Below are 20,011 nucleotides of genomic sequence, written 5' to 3'. Positions count from 1 at the left end.
TAACAGAATAGACCAGAACTCACAAATTCTGAAACTCTGTCAGGATCAAGACATTTTTGAGAATCTAAGGAAAATTATTCTTTCTCCAGACAAACACCTATGTGCACAAACATGCAAAAAAAATGTATGTAATTTTAATGGGTTCACAGACCCCTAAAAGCCTATCACAATCCTCCACGTAAGAACTTCCCAGCCAGATGATCTCAAAAGGCCATTCTAGGTTTAATACTTAATAATCTAATATTCCAAGGACACCTTTTATAAAATCACCAATACAGTTAAGTCACCTGAGGACATGGAACTTTTACTTTTGTTTCAATCACTTTTCATTTGGCTAAAGATTCCTTATTGGGAGATAATTTCATAAAAGGCATAGCTTTTCTTTTATTTAATTACACTTCCTTAGAACTCAAGAGAAAGAAGGAGTCATTCTTATTCATCAGAACCTAGAGGCTGGGCACAGCCCACAGAATGACTGACATATGCTTTATATCATTTTAGTCTTTTAAGTATTTTCAGATGGCATTGTTTAAAAATACATGAAAATGGATTCGCTTGAAACTGCAGATATCACTTTCCCATATTAACTTATAAGGAAAGATCTCCCAAGTAGGCATTCCAATCAACAGGAAGTCCTTCTTTCCAGTTCAATTCAATAAATACACATTCGGCACCTCCACGTGAAAGGCTTACTACAGTTGTGGAAGAGAAAAACAATAAGGACATGCTCTTTGCCCTCAAGGGCTTCCCAGAGATATGCCATTATGATCTGAATTACTGGCATTTTTTGTAAGTGCTTCATTAAAAAACACAGTAATGTGGGAATAAAACGTGTGGCCAAAGTATAATATCATTTTCCAGGCATTTAAATTGCAGAAAGCTCAAGGGAGTTGATGCTAAAAACTCAAAGTAGAAGGGTCATGAAGACTACACAGTGTACCTATCTTTCTGAAGTATGAACTTAAACTGGTGAATTGCATATTTTTTTTTAATACCTCCAGGGAGGGATGGATCATCGCCTATCAAGAAAATGACACCCTCTTCAGGTTATTATGCTAAGTGAAATAAGTCAATCAGAGGAAGACAAATACCGTATGATCTCACTTATACGTGGAATCTAAAAAAACAAACAAAAAAGAGAAATAAACAAACAAAATAAAAAAAACCAAACAAACAATACAGAGAACAAACTGGTGGTTGCCAGAGGGAAGGGGAGTGTAGAGAACAGACAAAATGGGTGAAAGAGACTGAAAGGTACAAAGCTTCAGTTATAAAATACATAAGTCACAGCGATGAAAAGGAAGGCATTGGGAATATAGTCAATAATGCTGTAACAGCATATGGTGACAGGTGGTGACTACACTTACCACGGTGAGCACTACGTAATACATAGAAGTGTTGAATCACCATGTTGTGCAGCTAAAATTAATATAACACTGTATGTCAACTATGCTTAATAAATTTTTTGAAGATTTTTATTTATTTATATGTTTTTATTTTATTTATTCATTTGAGAGAGAGAGAGCAGGAGTGGTGGGGATAGGCAGGAGAAGCAGATTCCCCGCCATGCAGGGAGCTCAACGTGGGGCTCCATCCCAGGATCCTAGGATCATGACCTGAGCCAAGGGCAGACAACTAACCTACTCAGCCACCCAGGCACGTCCTTAATACGTTTGTTTGTTTTTTTTTAAAAAAAGGTAAGAACACTCTCTTTAGGGTACTCTGATGATTAGAAAATTATTTAGAACATTTAGCCCAAATCTGTCTCTTTTGAAGGTTTATCCCTTTGAACCTAGCTGTACCCCAAGAGACAAACAAAATACATGTAACAGTAACATTTCCACATCTTCTCTTTGTTAACCTAAGTCTTATTTCCTTTAACCTTCACTCACGTGAAACAGCTTTGAATCCTTCACTACGTCCTCTAAACTTGCTCCAAAAAGAACCACTTTCTCTTTCCAGTAAGGCTCTTTCTTGTGAATACCACTAAAAGGTATATATGACCCATGTCTATCTTATAACCCAGACAACAAAGTCTCAATGTTATGTACAAGACTGTTAAAATCTCTAGCTCACTTTTTTAAAATTATCAATCTTTGCAATGTTGAAATACATACAATCACTGAGCATCTCCCCCCAACCCGCCAATTCACTTCTGGCGAACGGTTTCATTAAAAAAAAAAAAGCCCCTTTAAAGATTGTATGGAAATGGCCGTATGTGGAGTTTTTAAAGCTATTTAAATTCTCTCATAAAAACTGAGCAACTAGAACAGCAAAATAGACCTATAAAAAATATGAACAATAAAAAGTAGACAACAGGTACCCCCATGAACATTTAAATAAGACAGGGTGAGGACAAAGACCAATGAGGTCTCGGCATCTGTGAGAAAGAAAAGACAGGGAGAGTAGCAGGGTTTCTGACAGCCCTGGGAATGCAAGAACCCCCAAATTAACATATACTCATCGAAAATGTGACCCAAACTGGAGTGGGCTCTGCAGATTCCAACCTACTGGGTGAGTACAAGAGGACCGTGTAATGGTGTCAGAGTGCCAAGGCCCTATAAATGCTCAATGAAAAACTGAAGTTCCTCACAGGGTAAAGCCCCATGTTGTGAAGAAAGTGCTGGGGGTAAAAGTCACATTTAAGCAGAAGAGGAACAATACATAAAGGGCAAAAGAAAGAGAGAATCCAGATAAAACAGGGGAGTGAAGCAGTGGGGGCAGGTCTCAGGTATTATAAGGCCATGTTTTTTTTTTTTTTTATCACTTTGCAAAAGCAGTAGAAGGAGGAGCTAATTTGGCTTACACCTCCTTCCTAAAAGTACAGGAAAATATTTCATTTACTTATTTAACATTATTTAACTTGAAGAGCAACAGAAAAGAATCAAGGCAAATACCACCCAAGGATTTTATCAGAAAATAGAGAAAAGGAATAGAATAAGATTCTTCAGATAATTAAGAAAAAGAAAAAGCCAGAAAAACATGCCAACAAAACAGATGAAAGCTGTGACCTAACATTTCAAAACAAGCTAAACAAAATCAAGAACGCAACAGGAGCTGTAAAAGAAAACTACAAATAAATATTATAGTAATTCAGAAATGAAATGACTGGGGCGCCTGGGTGGCACAGCGGTTAAGCGTCTGCCTTCGGCTCAGGGCGTGATCCCGGCGTTATGGGATCGAGCCCCACATCAGGCTCCTCCGCTATGAGCCTGCTTCTTCCTCTCCCACTTTCCCTGCTTGTGTATCCTCTCTCGCTGGCTGTCTCTCTCTCTGTCAAATAAATAAAATCTTTAAAAAAAAAAAAAAAAAGAAATGAAATGACTGGACAAAAGGAAGATTCGAAGTGACAAAACTCAGGGAAAAAACATAAAAGGAAATAATCATTTTAAGAACAGAGACTAAACAGAATGAAGACAACAGCAAATTAACCACAGACAGTGCTTTGGGAAATAAAAGATAGGAAAAGGAAAAATTTTAGAGAAATAAAAAATCAAAAGGAAATGAAGGATTCAAGAGAGAGTGACAGATGCAGGAGACAAGCAAAGATACAAGATGCATATAATAGGAATCCTTAAAGAAAACCAGAACAACAGGACAGAATAACGAAATGTGTAGTAATTCAAGGAAACATTTCTGAGATAAAAGACAGCTTGAAAGTATATATTGAATGGGTACACAGCATATCTGAAAAAATTAACCAAAAACAGCTGACAGCAATGCTTTGTGCCAGAAAACAATGAGAACGTCTTTAAGATGTTAAAGAAAGAAAACATAAACCACAAATTTTATATCCAGCTTAAGTGGCCTTTGTATTTAAAGACAAATGGTTAGGAACATGCAGGACCTCAAGGATCATTGTTTTAATAAGCCCTTCTTAAGGTATCTGCCAGAAATGAGCTCAATCAAAAAAAAAAGGGGGGGGGACAGGATAAACACTGCCATATAAACTAGCAGTTACCTTCAAATATATTTTTACCTGTAGATAATCATAAGTGAGTCAAAATTATAGGAAATGCCTAATACTATACTGTTTAGTACAACTATCAGAAAATGAGGGGAGAATGTGAAGTCCATGAAGAGTAGAGATGAGGTTGTCATGTATCTCGTTGATACTAACTTGCAGAAAAGGATAATCACTTCAAATTAGATGCTGGATGAGAGGAGCACAAGAAATAAAGCAGTCATTTTCAGTAATGGACAATGAGACAATGGGACACAAACATACACAGGAGGAAAGGGAGAAGTTTCATTAGACTACAAAGGTGTTAATATATTATAGATAACCATTAAAACAGAACTATAAACCTCCCTAAATACAAAGAGATATAGAAAGAAAATAAAAAAGCAAAGAAAATGGACCTCATAGTGACCACATAACAAAAAACAGTTTGATAGAGGGGAGCCCAAACAAACAAGATCGTGTGTGTCTGTGTGTGTGTGTCTGCTTATATTAAAAGGGAAAATCAAATCATTTCTAAAAGATGGCTACCCTTACGGGTTCAGCGTGGCAAGAATGGGGTAGAAGCAAGAGATACAAGTTAGATTTTCAAAAGCAGACTTTGGAATTTGGAATTATGGTAAATATTTTACAGATTTATAAAACAATATTTAATTTTTAAAAGAAACAAAATCAAAAGTCAAATGAAATAAATAAATCTTCTGTGTAAGCAGTTTGTAGTCTAAGCACAAATGACCTAAAAACATAGTAATCTGAGTGTGCAGGCCTCATGTGATATATCCGTAGAGAATCACAGACAACAAGAAATGCCCCCAAACAAACAACTACTTCCCATAATCATTTTGTTGATGGCGGCATTAATATTGTTATTCTGGGACTACTGTTTGTGTATTACAGAATAAATCAAATGAGTAATTTTTTTGGTGTTATATGGGGTGCCTATATGGGATCAGTACTGAGGGGAAGATTCTTTTTTAAAGTATTCTAACTAATAAATGTGGAAAGAAAAGAATTAAAAGATCACTTTGGCAGCTCTTCATAAATACTGGGTCTGGGTCATAATTCATTAGTGACTAATAATGTCACACACAAAAAAGAGACCATGGATGGAGCTAGAGGGTATTATGCTAAGTGAATAAACCAGACAGAGAGACAAAAAACTCTATGATTTACTTATTTGTGGAATCTAAAAAATAAAACAAATGAACAAACAACAACAGAAGTGAAACAGACTCATAAATACAGAAAACAAACTGGAGGTTGCCAGAGAGGAAGGAGTTGGGGGAATGGACGAATTGGGTGAAGGGAATTAAGAGGTATAAACTTCCAGTTATAAAATAAATAAGTCACAGAGATAAAAAGTACAGCACAGGGAATACTGTCAATAATACCGTAATACACTTACTGTGGTATTTGGTAATGTATACAATTGCTAAATCACTATGTGTTGTACAGCTGAAACTAATTTTATATCAACTATACTTCGATTTAAAAAAAGGTATATGATTGAGGAGAAATACATTCCAATTTGAAAACTTATTTCTTCAATTGAAAATGGTCTGATTAAGTCAGATTTCTATGAACAGAATTTACTCTCTAAAAGAACTATTAAATGTTTGGCTTATCACTTATTATAAAAAGATACAGAGAGAGAGATACCACACTACCACCCATGAAAAAGTTGTACAAAAAAATAAAGTTAAATCTGATCACTGCCATCCAACAGAACTTTCTACAATGATGGAAATATTCTGCATCTCCGCTGTTATAATAGGCACTAGCCAGATGTGTCTATTAAGTGCTTGAAACGTGGTTAGGACAACTAAGAACTGAATTTTTAATTTCATTTAATTCTAATTAATTTAAGTAGCCACGTATGGCCAGTGGTATTCTATTAGACAGCAGTTTATAATAATTTATAGGAAATATAAGGGAGAGAAGCACATGTTAAATGATACTATACAGCTGCAATCAGCAAAACCCAGATTAGACCTTAGGAACACTACAGAACACAAGATCCAGTTCTTCAACAACAAAAATTTGCAAGGAAAACAAAGGGGAAAATGGAATGAGAACCTAAAGAGTAAAGAGACTTAAAACACATCAACGCATCACAATGTCCGGATCTTGTCTGAATGGCCATGAAGCAGACTGAAACAGATCTAGCAGATGATTAGGAAAACATGAACAGTGACTGTACGTGATGATACAGAGATGCTGCTGCTAATGGCTGAAGCTGTGTGAGGATGACATAGTGCTCACTACGCTTTTCTCACTCATCTTGTAGATGCTTGAAATCTGCATAATAACGACATTATTTTGACAGCTTTCTATCAGGCCAGTTAGCCTTCAAGCAAAATCTCGTTCTCGTCCTTTACAAGAAGCACTACAACTCCAGTTTAAAAAAAAAAAAAAAATCAAGTATCTCACATGATCCAAAAATTTGTTAACAGGAACTGTGAAGCCATATGTCTCTCAGAGGTATAAATCTCCATTTCCACCCCAAGATATAACTTAGAAAACGATTCCTTGAATGTGTTGTCAAAAACCTCTTAATTCCTAGAGATATTTCTTTTCACTCTTCGGCCACCCCTCAATAGATCATGAAGCGAGAATATCAGTGTGACACTGCATGGCAGCCTTCCATTCCATTCCAGAGTCACTGTGGGAAGCCAGCACAGCTACTAATGAGTCCAAATACAGCCCTGTGTCTACTCAGTACAAATACCAACCACCACAACTCAGCTTGTCTTCCCAGCACCAACAGCAATTCTCCACACACCTGGGCCTCCTTAGTTTTCTCAAGGAGTTAGTACCCCTGAGTGCAGCATAAGCCTTATGCGGGTTACATGACCATAATGGTAGCAGATTCCTTACTCCTTTTTTGATGTCTCTGTCACCTTTATCCATTCTCATGGTTCAGTTTATTGATTCCCATGAGCCACCTCCTTACTATAGCAGAGCATATAGGTACCTACTTCCGTAAGATACCAATTCAACCTCAGTGGGTAGAACCCCATTCTTAAATTACGGATCCATAGCAACATATTGCCTTTCTGCCTTTTCTGAGGCATACTGTTGAATTTTTCAGCCTCAGTTTCAGGTTTTAATTCCTGCTTCCCCCCCCCAACCCCAGATTACCTAGAAGTCACTCTAATGAACAGCAACACAGAAAAAAACCTTCCAATAGTTTGTCTCTAAACATGGCTACAAGTTCTGGATTTAGCTCACAGGTTCCAGCCCAGCCCTAGATTTCCATTCCTCCTAACACTGGCTGGGGCATCAGGTAGAATTATCTGACCTCATAAAAACCCTAGTAACTTCTCTGGTTGGAAAATTATACTTCTGGAACGAGGGGCTGGTACTTAGGTTCTCCACCTTAGATTTATCACAACAGTTTTATCTCCAGTAGCAGCCAGATAACATCACAAGGCTTTTGCCAGCAGCCTACTAGCAATTATTACTAATGAACGGGTAGGTTCTATATCAATGAATTACCAAACAGAGAATCCCACCCCCATCCCTACCCCTGAGGATTTTACAGAAGTGCTTTTTTTCCTTCAAAATTAAGCATGAGTCTACCTGTTCACAGGCTTCAGGATTATTCAAAGTATTCATTTAGCTGCTATTTCTCAGATTCTTATTCCTCATTACCAAACATACTAAATGCCTTTATTTTGAATGTTTTAAACTGCATTATTACATGCCACCAGCCATCTTATTTGAGGAACACACACAAAAAGAAACAGTTATTCTAGAAGAAGAAATTAAATAAGGCCAACATTACTAATAAAAAATAGGAGGACTGCAGACTAGAAACATGGCTTCTAAATAGATGGTAGTTGTCTTTGGAAGAGGGGGAGTCCTACAGAGGAAGGGGCTATTATTAGATCAAGGAGTATTCACCTTGGCAGGAGTTTTAATCAGGATCCAATTTCTCTGACCAGTTAGTCAAAGGAAATGAGTGCTTTGCCTGCCAATCTCCAAACAGAATGTAAAATATAATACATAAAGAGATGATAACCTCGTCCTCCAGCTGCTGCTAATCTAGCTGAGAAGCCAGAGTAAGATACTTGTGACACTGCTGAAGACACAGAACTGCAGTGGAACAGATTATTCAGCACCGGTATGCAGGCATTTCGCCAAAAGAAAGGGGGAAAAGGGCTCAATGCTTTAAACAAAATTGTGTTCAGTGGAACAAAACTGCCTTAGGTCCTGCTACCTAGGGTGGAAATCAAGTACATCCGGATACTTCCTCCATACCCACCACACACCAATCAGTTATTTTTTATCTTTTTACAAATTAGGGCTCTACAGGGTTTTGAAGAAAGAAAAGAAAAGAAAAGAAAAGAAAAGAAAAGAAAAGAAAAGAAAAGAGAGTTCAAAGCTAACCAAAAACACAAGTTTAAAACCCACTGAACTGAAAAATCTCTAAGGTCCCTTCCAGTTAATAATGCTCTACAATTTTATGATGTCTCTATCAACTCTGACTTATCACTGAGAGCACCAGATTTTGAGCAGATTGTTAAACATTCTGCTCAGCGTTCTCATGATGTCCACCTTAGGAGACATTATGTCAGTTTTGGAGAAACAGAAAAACTGGATAATATAGCTTCAAGGCCTTAAGAAAGAATCAGCAGAAGACACTCCTGAATACTTACAGTAAAAAAAAAAAAAAAAAAATTGATCAGTTAGCAAAATAACTGAAGACTTGGTAGACACAGCTAGCTGCCACTGTAGAGAATTATTCTCTATCTAGTAAGATGGCATCACCAGCAGTCCATCCTAACAATGTAAATGAATCACCCAGCAATACCTTTAATTATAAGATTAAATCCCACTGTCCAATATAATAAATGCCAACACTGACTTAAAGAAAAAACACGCCATTGTGATGAAATAAATACTCAAAACAGTTTAAACTTATTACCATACATGCTACCCTCAAAATAGAGTGAGTGGAAGCCTTTAGGTATTCTTTCCAATGGCTGAACACGGCAAACTACACCATCTGACCCCTGCCTCGGTACTCACTGCCTTTACTGTAATTCCCATGGAGTGTAACAAGTATCAATCATAACAAAAGAATCAAGTGAAGACTCAAAGAATACGCTGGGCTTGAGGGGTCTCTAATTTGGTACAAATTCCACTCATAGGAAAAACAAAAATAGTTATTAGTGAGTGTTATATATAGCTGAAATGTTCCTCTATTAGTTCACCCAAGGAAAAACTATTATCAATTGGCTCAAATATGAAATTTATACTGACTTTGTTCATTAATGCCTTCAGTTCTCGGCAACGTAAGTTTGAATCATCAGTCTGGAAAGTCTGGACACACTATCTTCAGGAGTCTGCCTGTAGAGCTGCTGGAGTATCTCTTTTGACAAGCACCCACACATACGCTGCACACAGGCAGGTGCATTTGAAGAATACACTTGCCTTCACTCAACATGCAGAGACAGAATTTAGTATTACTAAGTAACTGCCCCCCACTCCCCCCCCACCGTGCATGTGCATGCGTGCACGCGCGCACACACACACACACAAACTAAACAAGACGACATGAAAACTGACACAAAAACAAAACCAAAACAATAGAAAACAATTTATGGTTGGTGTTCCATTTAGCTACAAGATAGTATGTTCTATACAAACTTAACAGAATCAGGAAAACTTCAGTGGCAGATGCCTTTTACAGAAAGAGATATATAGGTATAAATGTGTTCTCAGAGGCGTCATCACCTGACAGACATCAGAACGGATGCCAGTTTTCCAAAATCCTTGACTACTTAGCTCCACTGTTACTTCTCGCCTCATTGTATTCTTCTGTCGTATTTTTTGGAGTGCTTCCTAGAAAAGAACTCATTATGATGAGTAACCTGACAGTTGTACAGCAATATTAAGCCAAACATCAAGCATTAGAAAATAAGCTGGATTCATTCAACATAACCCTTACGTTCAGGTATTCAAACTCTTCATGCCAAATTACAATGTTTTATTTGAAATGAAGGCCAGGATGCTCAAAGCCTTGGGTATAAGCCAGCCTTTCCTGGTAACTAGATAACAAAAAATCTAAACCAAATCGACCATTTTGGTGAGTTCAAACAAAAAAATGCCCTTTTGCTGATAAAAGAAATAAAATGTGATGTTTGGGACTTAAAATCAGCATGTAAAAATTATATTTATATCGAGCCTTATGTTAAGCATTTACATCTAAGAAAGACAATCGGTAAATTAATCTGCAACCCACATAATTCTAAAAGCTGCCTTCTAATTTGCAAAACCCTTACAAAACCTCCTGCAGCAAGGGTACATTTTATTTTAAAAAAGACAATGACTTAAAACTTCTGTAAGACATAATCAGGAGCTGACTCTTCCCTTCAACCTCCCTTTAAATAATTATAAAAAAATTTTTATATTTGCACACTTATTCAATAAAAATCTCACAGGAATTCATAACAACAGGAACGATGACACTGCCTGCACCACTGATTAAATGGCTATTACAGGTCAAATACCATTGGAGGAAAGTTAAATGGAGTATTTCAGAAGTCCACACAACCACCTTTTTCCCCAGATGCAACGACAGAGAGAAATTTCAGTCAGTCTCCCTTAGCCTTGGTTTCCCCTTTATAATGAAGCTGTCTCGCTCAAGTCACAGGAAGTGACAAGACGAAATTCAAAGACTTGTCCTAGCTTCAAAGCCTTGCTCTCTTATACTGCCAAAGCAAAATAAAACCTCAATGAGACAAAATTTATGTTGATACTGAATCCATTTATTCTTAAAATTATGAATTAAGAACGAAAACATAAATGATCCTGGAATACAGGGATAACACTACCCATTAGTAAAAAATATGAAATTTGGGATATAAAACCTTATGAAATAAGTTTACCCTACTAAAGTAACAGACATATGGAAGACATATGGAAGGCAATCTTTTACGACCTTAAGAGCAAAAAATTTGAGTAAGACTCAAATTATATTACGTACAGTATAATTGATGATAAAAGGTTGGCCCAGCAATTGTAAAATCTGAAAAATTTCTGTAAGATATATTTATACCCAAAGGTAGGAATCCATTAAGAAACAGGCCTTTTTTTGAGGGGGAGCGGGGAATGCTCCCTTAGATACTAAAAGATGAAAAAAAATCAATCTGTATACTAATGTGAGGAAAGAAAAGTATGATTTTTTAAGAAGTGTTTTTCCATCTTATTCTAGAAGCATGGTGTAATGCATAATCTTGAAATAAACCTGAAGCACATCATCATTAATCCAGGAAGAACAATATTTGATACCAACCTCCCTTTGTGCCAGCTTCTGTTTGTCAGTTTGTTTAACTTTGGGACTGTTCGCTAGGAGGTGGCGAAGTTTCACATAACTCTTCCACAGTTTCTGGTACCTAAGGAAAAGGACAGACAGACATCTCAGACAAAAAGTAGGAGAACCTGAAGTGCAATAAAACCAGCTGTTTTAATAGGCCTGCTGAATCATAAATTATATTCTTTTAGATATCCTCAATGGCAACAAACCTTCATTCTAAAGGAGGATCTGATTTGGGGGCAGTGGGGCAGGATGACCAAGAGTCATCTGGAACCTAGTGATTAAGTTGATAATTACACGTCTGTGTTGAAAATGAGATGTCACTATATATGTCCAAATCTCTCTAGAAAGAATTCCAAAGACACAAAAAAACCAACAGAAACATGTATCATTTCTCATCATTACCTATTTTATTTCAATATGTACTTTCTGATGTTGATGAAAGAAAGACCCCTTACTTAACAAGGACACGGTCGGTCTCTGAACTGCCTACATTGAAAGTAAAAGTTGGAAAGTATTAGAAAAGAGAACGCCGTTTGTGCCAATACCCAAGCTATACAGCTGTATCCATTTCTCCACTGGAGGGGGGAAAAGACAAATGGTGTGCACCAATCTGTATTCACCATGACAAAAATAAGCATATCTGTTGCAGCCAAATATGTGATAAGCTGGATCAGTCTAAAGGATCCTGTTAAAGCGTCCTGGGAATGAAGAGAAATGCAGTCCTGTAGCAGCACACAGTCCTGCCATCTGAGAGTCCACAAGAGCCTATCACATTCTACTAACATTTGCGACAAGAAGGGACTTTCAACGAATTTTCTGTCATATTGAAACTGCTCCTTTCTTGGCCTTAGCTGGGTCTCTCCTTTTTGGTAACAATTTTTTAGAGAATGGAGGAAAGAAAGAAGTACTTACACAGTGCCTGGTTCACTGCTTCATACTTTTATCCAAAGGGGGAAAAAAAAGAACAAAACCCTTTAGCCTCTTCTAATGTATCAGCCAGAATTGTATTTATGAACTGAAAATCTCCCATGCCCTTTTCTCCCATTATGAATCCTTAAAAAAAAGAATTAAATCAGGAAACTGTTTGTTTGTTTACCGAGGTAGGAAATCCAAACACTTCTGAAGAATATAATGGTACTATTTCCATTCCCACACATCCTCATCTTCTCCCAGAAAAACACTAACAAGCCAGTTGGAAAAACTCAAATGTGGAAAGTAACATCAATTCTAAGAGTCAGAAGTCATGCCTCCTCCTTACAACACAACCCTTGATTGTGCATGGGATCTTGAGCTCTTATTAAGATGCCTCCCAAAATAGAATTCTGCATAAATCCGGCAGTGCTAGGAACCAACATGGTGCTACTTTCCTCTAGAGTGCACTGAAAAAATAAATAATAATAATAATACATATTATAATGATGAATAAAGGAAAAGTTCCTTAAAAGTTAAAAATACATGGGACTCATGTTGACCAAAATTGCCAAGGATAATCTATTGAAAATAATTTCCTGCAGTCAAATCAATTGAGAAAGTAATTCTTCAGGAGCTACCAAAACTTGTTTCATTTGGTAACCTACATTTGGAAACATGGTTCATTTCAGATCTTATTTTTTTTAATAAGAAAACATCCACTAAAGGGTATTCCTCTGCTAATTCAGCTGTTAGTAGAAGGTGAAATTGGCTAAGACAAACACCGAGAAATATCTTACTGTGGGTCTCCTGCATAACTCAACTGTGCAGGGCGTATCCCAAAGTGGACGATAATCGGAAAAGTAATCACATCGGGGTTGAACTGTTCACGATCCAGTTGATCAATGCGGACAGAGCTAGGTTTCTAGAGAGAAAAATCAAAGCCATTTATTCCCAAAAGAAGTCTTTCAGTATTGACTTTAACCTAAGTAATGAAGAAATTAATTGGATTTTTTCTGGGAAAGCCTCATTCCCCAAGGGAAAACATCATTTAAAACCCATTACTCATAGCAGCTATACTATATAAAAACTATAATGTCATCCCTGTAAATGAGTCTATGCCATTTGGCATAATGAACAATGATTTTGTCCTTTTTTGCAGTTCACATAGAAACCTTTAAAAATTAAACTTTTAAAAGGACACCTAGTCAGATATAACTTTTCCTTAACCTCTCCAAAGGCACAGGGGAAATATTCTACATCATGGGGAAGAAGTGTGCTGGCTTATTCTGTTTCATTTCACATTTCAAATGAATGGCTTATTTCTATTCAGGATGCCAGATGCCTCTCTAAATATTTTTCCATTAGTTCTTTGTGTACCTTGTTTTTCCTTTTTTTTTTTTTTTTTTTTTCAAATTACACTATAGTTCACATGTAACATTATATTGGTTTTAGGTGCTGGACATAATAATTCAATATTATGTATGTAATGATCACCACAAATAGCATCTGTCACCATATAAAGCTACAAAATTTTTTTCTTATAAGAACCTTCAAGATCTATTCTCTCAGCAACTTTCAAATATGCAACACAATACTTACAGTCACTATGCTGTACATTATATCCCCATGACTTATTTATTTTATAACTAGAAGTTTATACCTCTTGATCCCCTTCACTCATTTTGCCCACTCTTCTTTCCCTCTCCCTTCTGGCAACCACCAATCTGTTCTCTGTATCTGAGTTTGGTTTTGCTTTGTTTGTTCATTTGTTTTGTTTTTTAGATTTCACATGTAAGTGAAACCATACAGTGTTTGTCTTTTTCCTATTTCACTTAGGGTAATACCTTCAAGGTCTAACCATGTTGTTGCAAATGGCAAGACATTCTTTTTTATGGCTGAGCAGTATTCCAGTGTGTGTGTGTGTGTGTGTGTGTGTGTATCCATTCATCTGTTGATGAACACTTAGATTTTTTTCCATATCTTGGCTATTGTAAATAATACTGCAGTGGACATGGGGGTGCCTATCTTTTCAAATTAGTGTTTTTGTTTTCGTCAAAATACCCAGAAGTGGAACTGATGGATCATATTTTTTAATTTTTTGAGGAACTCCTATACTGTTCTCCATAGTGGCTGCACCAATTTACATTCCTGCCAATAGTGCACAAGAGTTCCCTTTTCTCCATATCCTCACCAACACTTGTTATTTCTTGTTGTTTCGATAATAGCCATTTTGAAAGGTATAAGGTGATAATTCATGGTTGATTTGCACTTTCCTGGTGATTAGTGATGCTGAGTATCTTCTCATGCACCTGTTGGCCATTTATATCTTCTTTGGAAAAATGTCTATTCAGATCCTCTGTCCTTTTTTAATTGGATTTTTTGTTGTTGTTATTATTGTGCTATGTGAGTTCTTTATACATTTTGGATATTATCCCTTTATTAAATATCTGATTTGCAAATATCTTCTCCCATTCAGTAGGTAGCCTTTTCATTTTGTTGATTTTCTTCATTGTATGGAATTTTTTTAGTTTGATGTAGTTCCACATGTTTACTTTTTTGCCTTTGTTGCCTTTGCCTTTGGAATCAGATACAAAAAATCATTGCCCAGACCGATGCCAACGAGCTTCCACCTATGTTTTCTCCTGTAAGTTTTATGGCTTCAGATCTTACATTCAAGTCTTCAATCCATTTTAACTTTTGTGTATGACATAAGGTAGTGGTCCAATTTCATCCTTTCACATGTGGCTGTCTAGCTTCTCCAATACCATTTATTAAAGAGATTGTGCTTTCCCCATTGTATATTCTTGCCTCCTTTGTCATAAATTAATTTACCATATATGCATGAGTTTATTTCCAGGCTCCCTATTCTGTTCCACTGACCAATGTGTCTGGTTTTTTTGGCCAATTCCATACCGTTTGATTACTATAGCTCTATTGTATAGTTTGAAATCAGGGAGCATGATGCCTCCAGCTTTGTTCTTCTTTCTCAAGACTGCTTTGGCTAGTCAGGATCTTTTGTGATTCCATACAAATTTTATGATTGTTTATCCTATTTCTGTGAAAAATGCCATCAGAATTTTAATAGGGTTTACACTGAATCTATAGATTGCTTTGAGTAATATGGACATTTTAATAATATTAATTCTTCCAATCCATGAGCATAGAACACCTCTCCATTTATTTGTGTCTTCTTCAATTTCTTTCATCAATGTCTTATGGTTTTCAGCGTACAGGACTTTCATCTCCTTGGTTAAATTTATTCCTAGGTACCTTATTCTTTTGATGTAATTATAAATGGGACTGTTTCTTAATTTCTCTGATAGTTCCCAGTTAGTATATTATAAAAATGCAACAAATTTTTGTGTACTGATATTTTACCCTGCAACTATACTGAATTCATTTATTAGTTCTAACAGTTTTTTGGTGGAATCTTTAAAAGTTTTCTATATGTAAAGTCATATCATCTATAAATAGTGACAGTTTAAGTTCTTCCTTTACCATTTGGATGCCTTTTATTTCTTTTTCCTGCCTAATTGCTTTGGCTAGGACTTCCACTACCATGTTGAATAAAATTGGCATCCTTATCTTGCTCCTGATCCAATGTATTCCTTTAATTCTACACCTTTAAAATAGAAGGTATGGTGACACAAAAATCAAATGGTTAAGCTTCTCATTATGTCCATGTAGGCAATTTTAAAATTTTAACAGAAAGCCTCATTTTTTTAAGATCTAATACAGGAAGAAGTGAATAGAGGGTTCCTTCTTCAGTTAACAAAATACCCTTCTTTCATCCTAAAAGTTTGTTTGTACAAAGATAGTAAGCTCATAGAGTTTCAGCAACCTCCTTGCTTATTCTCAACTCTCACAACAGTCCCTCATTAGAAACTAAACTCTTACCAGGAGATTGTGGCATCTTTGGCTCAGCTGCTTTAGAGCCAAATGCTACAGAATTGATTCACACGGAAGCCAGTAAGCTTCATTTTGTCACAAAGCAATGCCCACAACCAGAGTTTGGTTGGTGGCCTGGTTTGTCCAGGACAGAGGGGTTTCAATAGTAAAACCAGGAAACCTTCCAGCAACTAAAACAAGCTGGTTACCCCACCTCCCGAGCTGTAGCCCCAAGTCAGCCATCGGACAAATCCAAGCAGGTGACAGAGTGAATAGATCTGTGTAAATTCATACATGTTAGTTAAAAAACAACTTACACTTAAGTTTTAAAAGAATATTTGAATGTCACTTAACGGTCAAAAGGTCACTAGGTATCTGATAAAGCTGATCTCTGCTCTCAAAATTAATAAACTAGAGAAGATTTTGGTCACAGGTAACCTAATATAAAATTATTTTAAATGCCCATCATCAGTAGCAACATGTTATTTAGGTCTAGGAATTGTTGCCAAGATTTTGTATATCAAAGCAGCAGGATATGGTTTTAAAAGAGGAATTGCACAACTGAAAATGCTAGTGAATTATTCATGTTTTCATGATTTTAAACACCATGTTATGGCACCAACCAAGGAAACAGTGATTTAAAATATCTACAGCATCTTTAAATTTATAGCGGGGAGAGATGAAATAAGTTCTAGACTTTGGCCACACCCTGCAATATCCATCATACCAGCTTTGTGGAAGAATAAAAAATATTCTTGCTAATGACCAAAGTATTCCCTGGTAGAGGCAAAGTGCCTCAGGAGGGAGATTAATTCTTTTAAGTTCTGTAGCAATAAAGTACTTAATGTGACCATAATGGCTTGAAAAATTTAATAAATTCCCCAATATTCTTACCACTGGGTAATCCTTCAAAGCAAGTACTGCAGAGGATGAAATGTGGTGCTATGTCTACTCTGCTCTATTTGCTAAAGATAGAATGAAAGGATGTTTTCATGATACTGAGTTTTCAGGATATTTTCCTCCTTTAAACATATTTTTATTAACTTTAACATGTTCCCAAGTCTGGCACCCAAACTTACCTTTCTCAGTTTATTTCTGATTACTTTCCAACATAAACGTTTCATCCTGACTAATCTGGTTTCATTATCTTTAAAACTGGCCATATATCCTCCCAAGTACGTATATTTAATCATGCCAATAAGTTATACAATTTCTCAGTCCCTTAAAGACCTCCCTGTAGCATTTATGAAGTATCCCTGGCAGCCTGGCCCAGTGATCTCGCCTGAAACTACAGGCTTTCCTGATTGGCTTTTGTACTGAATTGTTTATGAATTCAGCAATTCATCACAGACTCCTTTCACATGGATATGCCATGAGTCTGCGCCTGGACAAACAGCATACATAATCTATAGACTTTACTACCACCCGACTCGCATAGTAGTCCCCCAACAAATGAGGTAAATGATAATTGTGGTAATGGAGTACATGTCCTTCTATGTCTGCCAATGGCTCAAAACCATGAATGGCTGAATCAGAAAAGCACCTGGGGATTTTTTTTTTTTTTTTTAACAACAGATCCTTGGGCCCCATTACCTGGGAGTATATGTAGGGTGGGGATGTTCAGGGCATTCTTACATTTTCCAAAGCTCTCCAACTGATTCTAGGATTTCAGGAAATGTTAACCACACTATGGAAAGAAGCCCCAAGGTGAAAGAATTCCCAAAGTGTGCACTGCAGACGACGGGACTCTTCAAGCAGACCCACCAAAATGAAAAGGTGTGTCTCCCACCACCCTCACTCCCACCCATCTTCTGACCCCGCTATAAAACTGGCAGAAGAAATATAAATTTATGCAACTGCTTAAAGAAGAAAAATCAAATTCAGAGTTACACTGTCATAATGCTATGACTTATATTATTTTTTTAAAGTTACTTTAACCATTAGTTATGTGGCTTAACAATATAATAGCAAAAATTGTATGATTTTCTTAAGTTTTAAACAAGTTTTATGTTTAAACATATTTTTATTAAACACTTTCATTTTCTAGATTTGTTTGAAATAATCAGTATTAGCTGGAATGTTTGATTTGCAAATAGTAACATTTTGTTTGTGCAGATGTTACTGTCATGCTACAAAAAGTTGATCCAGAGTTTTTATTTTTATGAATCAAGGCTATTAAACAATTTGGCAGCCTTTTAAAAACAACAGCTTTGTTTAAACAGATTATTCTGTTTCTTTACATAAAAATATTTAATTCTCCATTTTTGGAAAACTTTATCCTGATAAGATGCCAAAATATAACTATTTTATGAAACAGTAACATACTTCAGAGAAAAATTGTAATTCAAATAAATATATAAAACAGTATTTTCTTTATAAGAGAAACCTACTTGGCTTTTAATTCTCTGTTCTTAATTTTTTATATTTTTACTTCAAAAATTAATATTAGAAGCTAATTTTAATATAAAACACTTAAGAAACAAAGAAATGGGAAATACTTATAATAAGTATGGCAAAGGATCAATAAAAAAGGATAAATACCACAAAAGAAAATTAGACAAGGGATATTAATAGGCCATTATCAAAAGAAAACACAAAAGGCCAATAAGCACTTAAAATACTAATTTTTGCTAGAAACCAAAATAAATACAAAACTGAACTATGTAATTTTTTTTTCCCATCAGACAGTTTTTTTGTTAAACTAGTATATGAAGAAATGGGCATGCTCATATACTCTTGGTCAAAGTGCAAATTTTACAACCCTTCTAGCAGGCAATTTACATGTATCGAAAGCCTTAAAAATGTGCATAACTTCAGCCTATTAACGTCACTTACGGGACTTCTTCCTAAAAAATTAAATGGACTCATATTCAAAAATACATACATGTTTATGTATATATGTGTTTATACACACATATACAAATTCAATACAGCAATATTGGTGACAGCAAAAATCTGAAAGCAACCTAGGTGTTCAATAATAGGGGGTTAATTAAATAACTTAGGAGCCTTTTAATTACACTTGTAAAGACATTTAAGATTATGGAAAAATAAATTTGTGATTCTTGTTTCTGGAAGAGGATGAGAAGAAAAAGGTCTAAATATGAATATTTAATTGTATGATGCCAATTTTGTTTTAAGACAATATGAAAGTCTCTAAAGAGACTAGAAAAGGGAATAGTAACATCTTTGGAAAATGGAATTATGGATAACTTTTGTTGTCTTCTTTGGGCTGTTTCTCTATTTTCTTAGCTTTTTATAATGAAGATATATTACTTTTATACTCAGAAAAATATAAGATCTGAACATATCTAAAAGCTTCGAAATTCTCCACAATGGGCAGAATTTACTAATGAGATGAACTTACCACTAAATATGACTACATTGTAGTATTTTTTTTTATTTACTAAATATTTAAAAGGAAAAATTACTCAAAGGACAAGAATGAATACTTAAAACTAAATGTTCTGTTACTGGTTTGGTGAACAAATTGGAAAGAAGATGGTTCAGTCTCAGAATGTATAAGCACCAGAACATACCGTTCCAGGGTTGGTGACAATCATGCCTTTGCATTCTTCTGCATACTTCTGCCACTCAAGTTCTTCCCATTGCAGCATATTGGCGATCTCCTCTTCGGGAACCAGGGCTTTGCTACACCGTAATAAGTAAAGGAGAATCTGGTGCATGGACAGCACTTCCTTTCCTCCATCTTGGGTGGGAGTGGAAAGAGAGGGAAAAATAAAGCTACTCAACAGTCAATCTTCAGCCGAATAAGGAAAAAAACAAGATGGTGAGGGGGAAAAAAAGAGCATTTATAAAAAAGTAATTTAGAATTTACATTGTTTAACCAGGTGCCAAATAATACAAAAGCCATTTGTTTCATTGATGAACAGTGCTCATAAACCATCTCATTTACTAAAATG

The 20,011-nt window shown here is 35.9% G+C and overlaps 1 protein-coding gene across 4 annotated transcripts in view; it reads right to left on the bottom strand.

Moving 5' to 3' along the window:
* Positions 1 to 20,011, bottom strand: part of DROSHA (drosha ribonuclease III) — a 116,965-nt gene that overhangs the window by 46,492 nt on the left and 50,462 nt on the right. For 3 of the 4 annotated variants that reach the window (XM_008692675.2, XM_040630522.1, XM_040630523.1), the window contains 4 exons: positions 19,628 to 19,797; positions 12,998 to 13,122; positions 11,265 to 11,364; positions 9,704 to 9,811 (listed from right to left, as the gene is read on the bottom strand). In XM_008692675.2, the coding sequence (XP_008690897.2) occupies positions 9,704 to 9,811; positions 11,265 to 11,364; positions 12,998 to 13,122; positions 19,628 to 19,797 (503 nt within the window). The remainder of the gene's footprint in view (positions 1 to 9,703; positions 9,812 to 11,264; positions 11,365 to 12,997; positions 13,123 to 19,627; positions 19,798 to 20,011) is intronic. The other variant, XM_040630521.1, reaches the window with a different exon arrangement.

The sequence above is a fragment of the Ursus maritimus genome, unplaced genomic scaffold (assembly GCF_017311325.1).
Source record: "Ursus maritimus isolate PB19 unplaced genomic scaffold, ASM1731132v1 scaffold_15, whole genome shotgun sequence".
Taxonomy (NCBI): domain Eukaryota; kingdom Metazoa; phylum Chordata; class Mammalia; order Carnivora; family Ursidae; genus Ursus; species Ursus maritimus.
The sequence above is the reverse complement of the archived record's forward strand: the minus strand, read 5'-3'. Positions and strand labels throughout refer to the sequence as shown.